Genomic DNA, 12,939 nt, shown 5'->3' with positions numbered 1-12,939 from the left:
GAAGCTTGATTAATGACGAGGGTCAATGAAAATATAATGCCCTGTTAATTCCGCTCAATTTTTTGGACTCGTCTATGAACGTCACCTCGTATAAATCGTTATCAATAGGCTAGTGTTTAAGAAACAGTTTAATGAAAATTTAATAACTTAAAAACTAAAAACAGAGCGTTCCCATTTCTGTATAACAAAAACAAATAAGAGGCGGGATTGCTAGGGATGTTCCGTATGAATATTCTGTTACAAATACAGAGAACCATGTTGAAGATACACTTATCATGCATCGTATTTTCCATCAACACCAAAAATAAGTATATTTGTAGAGATATACCTTTGATATACTTGGTATCTTCGTTGTAAACTATAATGGTATTGCACTTGTTTACAATAAAAACAAAATGCTATCACAAATAACCATGTATTGTTATGCAGGTGCTAAGGATATTAACGCTGTCGGCGTTGGTCGCAGTGTGTTGGTGTGAAGACGTCTCCACCGCCGCCCCCACTGCCAACTCCAGCGTCCCCGTCCCCGACCCTGCCAAGACGACGTCCACTGACGACGCCACCACCAACAGGACGCGGCGCTCTGACGTCATCGGCCTCTTCAACTCCAAGCTGCACAAGAAGTTCTCGTTGTTGGGCTCCTTGAGTTCGCTCAGTTCCTCCCATCCTCATATACCCGCAACTGCCCCAGACTGTCACAGCCATACTCTAACTGTGAGTTACAGTACCTAGCCACTTATTTGGTCGCCATTCAACTCTGTGGTTCAATAAGTTAGCAAAATTGTTTTTTGACTTGACAGAGGAATGTTGCACAAAACCTTCTAAAAATATTTTATCAGAACTATTCAAATAAAAAAAAATACATATTAAGTTGAAAATAATTACAATGTCAACAAACCATAGGCTCTAATTACAATAAGTGAGGTAATTAACCAGGTACTTATGCAAGAACCACGGACGATCGTACGATAGATAGATAACTGAGACTAGAGACTAGAGTATTTACATTGCAGGTGCCCGGGGCCTCTACTTGTACTGTGTAGGAGATGATGGGAGGCGGTCCCTGTTCCTGATGTGTTATTTACCGCCCAGACTTGTATAACAATGACGTGATAGATGGCTTCATCTAGGCCTCGTGTTGTGAAGACCTCGGCTGAGTGCAAGGGAGAAATCTTGATGATTCTTTCTCCTGCAGCCGTAGACGCTGTAATTGGGATAACTACAAGTTCCGCGATGTTCGCTTCATTGTTAAAAAGTGTTTGGTTCGGATTAGTGAGGCATACAGATGGTTGTGTAATTTCCCTTTTGATGAATATTTGTAGGAAAAGGTGTTCAATGATCTTTTTCATTATATATATTTACCAAATTGATTCTCTGAATTCAAATTTAACTATAAACTATATAATTGGGGTAATAAAGCTGTATCCAACTTATTACAACCAAGCTCATCAACATATTTTCACTTCCCTCCAAAAATGTCATGATTACGATTACATGTCTCAAACCCCTTATAATTGATGGGAAATACTTTGTAGGATCAATGATTTCTTGTTTCACGAGCAAAATTATTTCTTCTTTCAAAAGGTGTTTGTGACTTAAGACTGCATGAAAATCCAATCTGGTACTTTACATCCCTTTAAAAAATTAGTGAAATGGAAAATCGTCATTATAAGGTGTATTTTTGAAGAATTATCTGGTAAAATAAGTTTCGCAGCATGGAGTGCTGTTACATTCTTAGAATGCATAAAATTTCTCTTAAAAACGAAATAACTACAATTAATGTTCCAGTATGACCACAAAGCCTTCAGTTTGTGGAGTTTTAAGAAGGCAATATTCTCGACGCTGCTTCAGGCCATCAAGGCCATCACCGGAGGAGTGATCGCCCTGAAGGGTCAGATAATCAAGGTGAAAGGTCACCTGATAGCGGCCAAGGGCCACTTGCTGCAGACCAAGGGGGAGGCCATCTCAGACTTCGGTCGCCACATTGCCACCAAGGCGCTGCTCTCGCCAGTGCACGTTCCTCCGTCTGCCACTGGGCTCAGCGCTACTGGTAACCTGAAAGAAATTAATATGTCTAATGCTTGAATATAGGAATGACTAAATTTTTATTTACTTATTAGGATATAAATTTGTTTCTCCACTTAAATAAATCACCAGTTACTGGTGAACCAGTTACTGGTGATTTATTTAAGTGGAGAAACAAATTTATATCCTAATAAGTAAATAAAAATTAGGATATAAATTTGTTTCTCCACTTAAATAAATCACCAGTAACTGGTTCACCAGTAACTGGTGATTTATTTAAGTGGAGAAACAAATTTATATCCTAGTAACTGTTACCATCTTATAATAAGTTACCTTGTAGATTGTTTTATTTATTTATTTATTTTTTTTTTTGAGGTTGGTGGGGTTTTCACCTTGCATTGCCCGTCCACATCGGCCACAGAGGCATGTGCGTAGAGTTTGTCCAGAAAACCATGGGGTGAGCCGGTTCAATACGAGGGTGAACTGTACTGAGATAAACAGTAGTGGCAGGGCTACCGACTGAGCCCAGACTTGATGTTGATGACTGACCACAGCTTCCTGTGGCTTCACGTTGACAACTTATATACCATTCAGAAACAACTCATAACAACGGCAAAATCCACAAAATTAGGTATTGCGCAAAATTACAACCAACACCCGCAGTTGTAGCAGAGAAATCATGAACGCGCCAAGTCTCTGACCTTAGCGGGTCCAAGGTTACTTTCTCCGGGAACTGCCCGGACGGGTTTCCTGTTTCCTGTGGTCGGGTAGCCAGCCCCATTGGATGAAAGTGAAGCTAGAGGTTGCATCATAAAGAGCGTCCTCTGTGGTGGCTGGGCTGGGGTTACCTCACTGTCAGGGCTGTGATGCGACCTTGACAATGACAACTGATTTCTTGAAAATGGGTTGTGATTCTGAAGGAGAACTACTCTTGGAGCGTAAAAGGGACGAAGATGCAATGATTCGATTGTAAGAGCTTACTAAACTGTCCAGGGTAGCATATGTCATTGTTAAATTATCAAACACCAACTGTAGATTCCCAAATTGTTAACTTTATCTATAAAGCATGTTTAAATAGTTTTAGTGATACAGCAATTTTAGACTAAATTCACGTGTAAACTGATTTGTAGGCATAGGCAGTACTGGGTACGCCGCTCACAAACCCATCTACGGGCCTCCTTCAGCTTCAGGTCCTGGGACAGGCTACGGAGCGCCACCTAAACCTGTGTACGGACCTCCTCCTTTCGCCAAACTACCTCCCTCGTCGTACGGTCCTCCGCCGGCGCCCTCCAGTAGCTACGGCGCTCCTTCTGCTCCGTCGGCGCCAGCACCGTCTCCTCCTACTAGTAATTACGGCGCGCCACCTCCCCCTGTGCCGTCTACTTCCTACGGTGTTCCTGTAGCCTCCGCCCCAGCACCTTCAGGAGGCGGAGACTACAGCGGCCCCCCGCCACCCTCTAGCTCAGGGTCCTCGAGTATCTTCCTCCCCCCATCTTTTCCGTCCTCACCAGGCTTCAGCGCTCCCTCAACGGGGTATGGCTCTCCTTACAAGAGAGACATTAAATGTAAGTACTGATTATAACATTTTAGACTATTTTGCATTGTATGCAAAGTATCCTAAATAACTGTAAAATACCTCAAAAAGTAATAATAAGTCCATTAGAATTTAGTTATAAGTGATATTGGGTACAATTGCAGCTAATGCATATTTGAGACTGAATTTACATTAAAAACCTAGTTAATAACCCACAACCTTACACTGTTTGTGGGAACAAGAATCCTCAGACATCTCCTTCACTTCGAGATCATCGAGGTTAGGTTACAACAGTTAGATCAATTTGTGTCCTAAATGATTATCGATACGCGCCTAAATGTTTTAACTTGTAGATGCCTAGATAGTTATGTGGTTAATAGGACAAAGGAGGTTAAGAACATAGCATTATAACTATAAATAAAAACAGTGAAGTTCACGTTATATTCAATATTAAATCATGAAAAGGGAAAAATGACAAAAGTTGATCAACATTTGTGTCTAATCAGCCGTATAACATTCACCGACTGTGTTAACGTATAACGTATAACGTATAACGTTCCTTGAACTGAATGTTACTGATACACATACAGCGGATCAGCTGGTGGATGGTAGCGGGTGCGGGAAGGAATGCAGGTTTCTCTCCAATGCCACGGCCACGGCTGGGAGATCTCACGCGCTACGGCCAGACTAGTTAACTGTACTTCCTGCAACAATAATCACTCCTTGCTACAACGTATGTATTATATATGTAGTTGATTATCATGTCCGCTGGGCGCTGATGACTTTCACGTTAGGTAGTATAATTAATTTACGAACTTGTAATCGAGTCTTCATATGATCACTTGAATGACTTGATCGATGAATGGTTGGTGGGGTGGGGTGGGGGTTTGCTATTAATATATTAGGCGTTGAATGCGTGAATTATTTTCTCGAATTTGATTTAAATTTTGCTAATCCATCCTTGTTTCACCACTTACTTTAATTGATTGATAAAAGAAACCCATTCATTTCAAAGCACCATAAGAGTCATATATTTGCAATACGGTACGGTATTTGATAGATCAATAAAAAATACATATAATATGAATTGCTAAAAGTGAATCATACAGAAAAAACAAAGAAGCAGAAAAACTCTGACCAACCAAATTACATAAAATAATCGAAATTTGTTCGTAGTAAAAGATCCACGATCAAAATAGCCACATTCATAACCTTATCATTACCATAGGCTATCTAGAACTTTTCATTAAAAATCCTTAGGTTGGTTCCTACAAATTTCACTAAAACTGATCAAATCGTAAGATTAAGAAAAAAATCAAATGTTGTTAAATACGAAAAATCTAACAACCAGTTTACAGTGTTTACGAGTTATATATTATTGTTTTCCGTTACGATAACATGAGGGAAACGCGCCACATAAAAACTACATTGAAATAAAATTTTGTAGACGAATGATACAAATATATAGATTTACTAAATCATTTGCCCTCGAGTACCTACATAATGTGAATGCTTACATGTTTGTAATGTTTTAAATGTTGGACGAAAAGTAAAAATAAAATGGTTTATTGTGGTACGATTTGTCGAACTTTTATGAATTTGACCGCAAAAGGTATCCAATCTTGAACTGAATGTTACCAAGAAATAAAGTCTGCTACATTGGGAAATCTTGAAGTAGGTTTTATGATGGAACTCTGGGAACCGTAATTTAAATTGTGTTACTGCAAATTTAAAATTTTATTATAAGACAATATTCCATGGAATTCCTATTATATAAGCCTATTGCATTGAATAGTTATTTGTGCAACTAGTGAGAAAAGTGAGCAATTGACGACGTTGCCTGCATGTTACGCGCTTACTATTTCGTGCCTTCACGTTGAAAATCTGGAGTGAGACAAAGTAATTAGAGTGAGACAATGTTAACATTGTCTCACTGATGAGCGAATTGGCCAATTTGCTTTCTCAAATCAGTGAGAGAACATGTACATTGTACATTGTTAGGTAACTGTAGGAAAAATTATTTGTATTTACCACTTGGTTTATTATACTGTTTACTACTGACAAGTAACAAAGTTATAATTGATATATTGTCTTGTCCACCTGAGCCGTTCTGGGCCACGACACGGGCGGGCCGCAACGGTCTGTTTGGCCGACTGCTTTGGATTTCTTTCTCCTAGTTTACAAAGATAATTGTTTCAGGAAGGAAATAGATTCTTAGACTAATGGCTCAGAGCTGACAGTTCAAAGAAGACAAGAAAGTAGCTTATGCGTATGAGAACTATACTGCCTCGTAATCTGTTTGTGGCAGAGCGAGATTTGCACACGTAAATTGCTCTTCTTTTTTTTATCATCAACACTTTGACTATGTTATGACATTAGTTTTTTTTGTAGACTGGATTTTCAATATTGAGATCTGAAATCAAGGGAAATAGTTTCTGAAATAGAAATATAAAAAAATTCTACCACATATTTTGAATACTCCCATGTATTCACATTATAAAGGAATCTGCAAAACAGCCCCACAGGTGATTTAAAAAAAAAAACTTAGCCAAATCACTAATGTACTTCAATACAATCTATGTCTGTGTGTTTGTAAAATATATCTCGCAATTCAGTGGAATTATTTTGCCTAAAGTTTGGAGTGACTTAGGCCTAAACACTCGGCGAAAGCCACTACTTCAGGATAAATCATATGTCGATACGCAACTCGTTTGAAAATTAAAAATATAACCCAAGTAGCCATGATGGTTATATAAAATAACCAGAAATAAAAAAACAAAAAACTTATAAATTAAGTTTATAAAAGTTACTGTACAGTATACTAGCAAATTACAAAATACAACATAACGGGGGAAAGCTTAATTTTTGCCATAGAATTAAACTATCCATATTGAACTTTTGGACAAAGATTAGTAAGAAAGAAGATTACTCGACATTGGGGGAAATAATTCTGTTTGAATGCTGAATGTTTTACTTAATCCCCAAAACAAAACAAAAATGTTTACCACATTTTAGTTCAACAGTGAAATAAATTATATTAATTAGAATTTAAGCAAACATCAAGTCCTTGGAGGCTAGCGGCCATCTTGGATAATTTCAAACAGCCACTGAAGGGTTTATTTATTGTCCAAAAATATTTTTTCTAACACCAAATTGATCATAATTTAAATTTCTAGTATACTGTGGGATTAGAAATGTTCTACAAAGGAGTCCATGGAAGCTAGCAGCCATCTTGGATTTGTCCGCCATAAGAGCAATGTTAATTTCATTAATTTCAAACCGCCACTGAAGAGTTATTTACCATCTAAAAATAATTTTTCAAACACCGGAGTGATGGTAATTTAAATATCTAGTATACCATTTGTTTAGCGAGTTAAAAGGTCTAGTCTCCAAGGACTTTCTGGAGCCTCTTTTTGATGCATGTTTCGTGTTAGTGACGTTTGAGTGCACTGGCGTCATCATAATGTTCCTCTCTTATTTAAGGGTGGATTTTACAATTATTCATGATGCATACTTTTTGTAATACCAAATACCAAGGAAAATTAATAGTTGGCTTACTGTATAGACGGCTATATTGATTTGTATTAGTATTGAAGTTGGTAAAATAACAAGAATATAATCTATATATATAAAATCCAATGTATGTTTGTTTGTATGCATGTATATTTGTATGTATGTATGTTTGTTTGTCCTTTATGGACTCCGAAACCACTCGACAGATTGTAATATTAATATAAATATTATTTCAGGCATTATTAAGCACTAGCTGTACCCGCGGGCTTCGCCCCGTTTAACTTCATAAGTATTCGCATGGCTCATTCACGTCCTGGTTGAAGTTCGTTCGCTACGCTCACTCACCTTTAGGTTGGAGCTCGTTCGCTGCGCTCACTTGCCTTCAGGTTACCTCGTTCGCTACGCTAACTCGCCTCAAGGTTGAAGTTCGTTCGCTACGCTCACTCACCTTTTTGGTTGGAAATTAGCTGTTGTCATAAATAAAAAAAGAAATTAATAGTGCTGCACCCTGTTGGTAATCCTTGTAACTTTTATGCTGTTGAACATCATAGAACAGAACCAACTTGTTTAATTGAGACAGCTGTTAAGATTCATTAATTCCTTTTAAATATGAAAAATCATAAGATTAACATGGGGAACTACAGAGCCACTGGGGCGGAGCCCGAAAGGGTTTTTGAGATAAGAATATGCTTTAATGTTAATCGGGAATGTGAGCTATCAGCATGCCAAATTTCAGCCCAATCCGTCCAGTAGTTTATGCGTGATTGAGCAACACACACACAAACATACACACAAACATACACACAAACATACACACAAACTCACAAACTTTCAGATTTATAATATTAGTAAGATTATTCAAGGACGGTTTGTGTGAAGTTTGGTGCAGATCGATAGGGGCGGTAAGGGGATAAGGGATAAGCGGATAAGGGGCGGTTAAACAGTTAAACAGCTGATTTTGCAGTGCAGGAAGGTGTCCATAAGTTTGCTAAGCCTAAAGTCTGTTGATGACTTGGCTGCGTCACAAGAGATTAGTTGGCACATTTATCTGCTGAAGTTGCAGTGCCAGGATTTGTTAAACCTGGCGTCTGTTGATGACTTGGCTGCATCACAAGAGATTAGTTGGCACATTTATCTGCTGAAGTTGCAGTGCCAGGATTTGTTAAGCCTGGCGTCTGTTGATGACTTGGCTGTAACACAAGAGATGATTTCTCACATTGATCTGCTGATGTTGCAGTGACAGAAGGTGTCCATGTGTTCGCCAAGTCTAAACTCTGTTGGTGTCACAAGAGATGAGTTCTCACATTGATCTGCTGATGTTGCAGTGACAGAAGGTGTCCATGTGTTCACCAAGTCTAAACTCTGTTGGTGTCACAAGAGATGAGTTCTCACATTGATCTGCTGATGTTGCAGTACCAGAAGGTGTCCATGTGTTCGCCAAGTCTAAACTCTGTTGGTGTCACAAGAGATGAGTTCTCACATTGATCTGCTGATGTTGCAGTACCAGAAGGTGTCCATGTGTTCGCCAAGTCTAAACTCTGTTGGTGTCACAAGAGATGAGTTCTCACATTGATCTGCTGATGTTGCAGTGACAGAAAGTGTCCATGTGTTCGCCAAGTCTAAACTCTGTTGGTGTCACAAGAGATGAGTTCTCACATTGATCTGCTGATGTTGCAGTGACAGAAAGTGTCCATGTGTTCGCCAAGTCTAAACTCTGTTGGTGTCACAAGAGATGAGTTCTCACATTGATCTGCTGATGTTGCAGTGACAGAAGGTGTCCATGTGTTCGCCAAGTCTAAACTCTGTTGGTGTCACAAGAGATGAGTTCTCACATTGATCTGCTGATGTTGCAGTACCAGAAGGTGTCCATATGTTTGCCAAGTCCTAAGAGTCTTCATTAGTGGTAGCCATATTGGATTTTAGTCCCATAAGAGCAATGTCAACTTTATAACAGAATTTCTAAAAACCCTGTTGTGATAAAAATAATGATGAGGTATTAAAATTAAGGTTTAGTGGTCCTCTAGGGAGTAAAAATTCTAGTTTTGCCAGTTTCCCTTTACTTAATAAGTTAATGATAATTAATTAAGCCTTTAAATAAATTATATAATTGAGAAACAACAAAAGCAAATGTTTGAAATATAATTTCCTTATTTCCCTAGTACTCTATGCTATAAACCTAATTATAAATTTTCAAAACTATATCTTTATAAATAACACTGGCATTCTGCTTCAAACAATGGTATGTTCTGTCAAATTTAACCTTGCTCTTATGGGACTAAAATCCAATATGGCTACCACTGATGAAGACTCTTAAGTCTGTTGGTGTCAGAAGAGATGAGTTCTCACATTGATCTGCTGATGTTGCAGTGCCAGAAGGTGTCCATAAGTTTGCTAAGCCTAAGTCTGTTTCTGGCTTGGCTGTGTCACAAGAGATTAGTTCTCACATTGATCTGCTGATGTTGCAGTGCCAGAAGGTGTCCATAAGTTTGCTAAGCCTAAGTCTGTTTCTAGCTTGGCTGTGTCACAAGATATGAGTTATCACATTGATCTGCTGATGTTGCAGTGCCAGAAGGTGTCCATAAGTTTGCTAAGCCCAAGTCTGTTTCTAGCTTGGCTGTGTCACAAGATATGAGTTCTCACATTGATCTGCTAATTTTTCAGTACCTGAAGGTGTTCAGGCCGGTCTGCTGGTCCTCAAGCCAATCAATTTGCCCGCCAGCTCCACCATTGTCCAGGCACTAGACCCCAGACACAGAGTACGCAAACAGGCTCTGCCACCTACCATCTAGTCATCAGCCAGCACATCAGTGAGTACTGTAGATAATAGAGTGTATTTAGAGATAATGTATGATTTAACATAGTTATATAGGTATCCTTGATGACACTCGGACTTGCCCTCCTCCTAAATACAAGAGGTCAACATGACAAGTCCGTTAGTTATCCTGCACGGTTATTCCTCCTAGTCTCATGAAACCCAATAAACTTACTTTTTTTAGTAGACACTCGACTTCGTCTGTATCGTTCAAGACTGTCATCCACTTTAACTTTAGCGAATCCCGGGCATGATAAATCTACAAATAGAATTGCTAGATTCAGGAACCTCTGTCTTCAAGGTTCAACATTCTAATGAATTAGTGTCGTTTTACGACAACATTTTACAGCCTGGTTCCCTTAGTTAAATTTAAGAAATAACTTTAACAGGCTAAGCCTTTGCAACATAATAGAATAATCTTTTAGTTTTGCAAACTTGTTGTAACAAAAAACATATCACTGAGCAATTAGCAATTTCGGGCAACTTTTTTCTACTGTACCAGATATTATGAAAAGGTTTGATCGATTTTTGTTATTTTCATACTTTATATATTTTGTATATACGTACTAAGATGAATCATTTGTAATAAAATATCAGGATTTTGCAGGTACTACCGTGATATATCCATACTATATACAGAACTTGTAACCTTTTACTGCCAAACACTTGAACAGAAAATGTATCAACTACAATAGGGGGTTTGTGTTTACACTGTCAACATTTCTTATAGCTTGTAATACAACTTTAGATTTTCGATAAATTTGGCATACCGGATAGATTAGACTCTCTCTGGGCAATTTGAAAAATCCTAAAACGGTTCCTTTATGCGATATTTCATAATTCCCCCCAACATTATACTTTGAAAGTCCATAGTTGCTGAAAGATTTTTTTTAGCAGTTTAAAAAGAATATGTTTACTTTTCATAATGTAATACATGTCTGTTCTTAATACATTGAATCTGTTCAACAAAATTAGTAGTTCCGTCTCGTTTGTCGGTTTGACCGAAATAAAGATAGACGTTATTTAACGGAGGAGATGCACTTGTAAAGCAACATGATGCAACATGTCAATCAGCGGCTTGGCGTGTGAGCGAGTGAGGTGCAGATATGAAAGTGCAAGACTGTTATTGAGGAAAGCAACTTAGTGAAAGTTGACCTTCCTAGTCATCCACTTCCTAGTCATCGTCCAGCGGTCATGGCCATCCCTTGACATGGGGATTGACAATATTTACAAATGTTCTTAGGTCTATGACACAAAATGATAAAATCATGCGTAGGCCATGTTATTGTGCCGTAGTGGTTGAGAATATAAAGCCATCAGAGACATAGGGAATTAAATTTAGTTTTTTGCTCTATGAATTCAATCTATACTTATAAAAGGCAAAGCCCTCACTGACTCACTAAATCACTGACACACTCACTCACTCATCACTAATTCTCCCACTTCCCATTTACGTAGGAGGCTGAAATTTGGTACATTGATTCTTTAGGCATTAAATTGGAAAACTAAGTTGTTTTTATTCTGATCGGACTCTCGCGCTCCGCCCCAGTGGCTCTAGAGTTTCCCATGTTAGCCTTATGATTTTTCATATTTAAAAGGAATTAATGAATCTTAACAGCTGTTTCAATTAAACAAGTTGGTTCTGTTCTATGATGTTCAATTGCATTAAAGTTACAATGATTACCAACAGGGTGCAGCACTATTATTCATTTTAATTTATGATGAAATAATTAGGGAATTTTAGAGAGGAGAGAATAGTTTTAGGCTTGATGTATAATGGAAAAGGATAGAGATTTACCTTGAATAGTTATATCTTTCTAATCTTGATTCTAGTCTTGAGCTTAATAGTGTTGAAGAAAGAGAAAATCCTTTATAACTTTTAAGATATACTTACATAATCTAGAGAAAATCACCATTAAATAAAAGTAAAAAGATTGAGGACAAAACTTAGATGTATTTCTTGACCATTTTTCACAATAATAATAATATCAAAACAATAATCACATGTAGTAAAATTGAAAAACCCAAAAACATGTGTTGGAGACAGACTAAAATAAAATAAACCATAGAATACTAAACATGCCGGGCCCCTTGAACCGCAGGTTCAATGAATTAATTTAACAAATGAGTACAGAAACAGCAATTAAAACAGAGAAAGTTAAAGCAACAAAAGGGGCGGAACTGTAATAAAATTTAGTCTTCAAGTACAGGCAGTGGGAAAACCTTGATTGCCGGTCTAGTGAAAAGTCCATTCTTCGTACGCACAGTCACAACTCTTGTAATGTTATCTGAACCAGGGTGTGTTTCAACAATTCTAGCCAGTGGCCAACACATTGGAGGTGTAAAGATGTCTTGAATCACAACAAGATGAAGGTAGTCTCCATCGATGCCATCTTTGGAATTTATTCATCGTATGAGGTGTAGGCCAGTATGCAGTAAGTATCCAGGTGTTGGTGTAGATAGGTCTGATGGATCTTCTGAAAGAGGAGTTACAAGACGAGGTTTCTGGATTGCTTCTTTGTAATAAGGTTGAGTTTTAAATTTCTCTTCTAGTGCAAATAATCTGGATTTAGCGATGTTACTTGAGTTGCCAAGAGGAGGGTGATTAGGTTTGAATGGCAGTCTAACACAGTATCTACCTGAGGGTTCTCTAGAATGTGTTTTTACAAAATGTTCTTCACTCAAAATTTCATCTTCGGTTTGTTTAGAGTATTTGGGAGGTCTTCTTGTTGCCAAAACCGTTGCAAAGCGGAATGAAGATCAAAATCAGAGACAGTTAACATAGTTGTGAGATGAGAAGAATCTTTGTTATTAGAATTAATCTCACATAGAGCATGTCCCATGAGAGTGTAACCAAACACTGTGTTCATGACAAATGGTAGGTTAGGTCCAAGTTGTCGTTTCTCTCCGGTGAAAATGATTGGAAATAAACCCCCACCTAGTAAAACGTCAACATGCCCAGGGCGGTGGAAGGTAGGGTCAGCTAGGGTATAGGGTTTCACTAGTTCCAATAGATTTGGATCAAGAGGAGATCTTGGCATGTCCGAGGTAATGT

General features: G+C 38.1%; 1 protein-coding gene across 1 annotated transcript in view; it reads left to right on the top strand.

The window, feature by feature from the left end:
* The window catches only part of LOC129005317 (uncharacterized), a 48,552-nt gene that overhangs the window by 31,167 nt on the left and 4,446 nt on the right, over positions 1-12,939 (top strand). Inside the window, exons 2-5 of the mRNA XM_054434174.1 lie at positions 430-714; positions 1,789-2,050; positions 3,156-3,590; positions 9,734-9,879. Of these exons, the coding sequence (XP_054290149.1) occupies positions 430-714; positions 1,789-2,050; positions 3,156-3,590; positions 9,734-9,861 (1,110 nt within the window). The 3' untranslated portion in view covers positions 9,862-9,879. The remainder of the gene's footprint in view (positions 1-429; positions 715-1,788; positions 2,051-3,155; positions 3,591-9,733; positions 9,880-12,939) is intronic.

The sequence above is a fragment of the Macrosteles quadrilineatus genome, unplaced genomic scaffold (assembly GCF_028750875.1).
Source record: "Macrosteles quadrilineatus isolate MER2022 unplaced genomic scaffold, UCM_ALF_1.0 Scaffold_19__1_contigs__length_3004403, whole genome shotgun sequence".
In the NCBI taxonomy this organism is placed as follows: Eukaryota; Metazoa; Arthropoda; class Insecta; order Hemiptera; family Cicadellidae; genus Macrosteles; species Macrosteles quadrilineatus.
The sequence above is the reverse complement of the archived record's forward strand: the minus strand, read 5'-3'. Positions and strand labels throughout refer to the sequence as shown.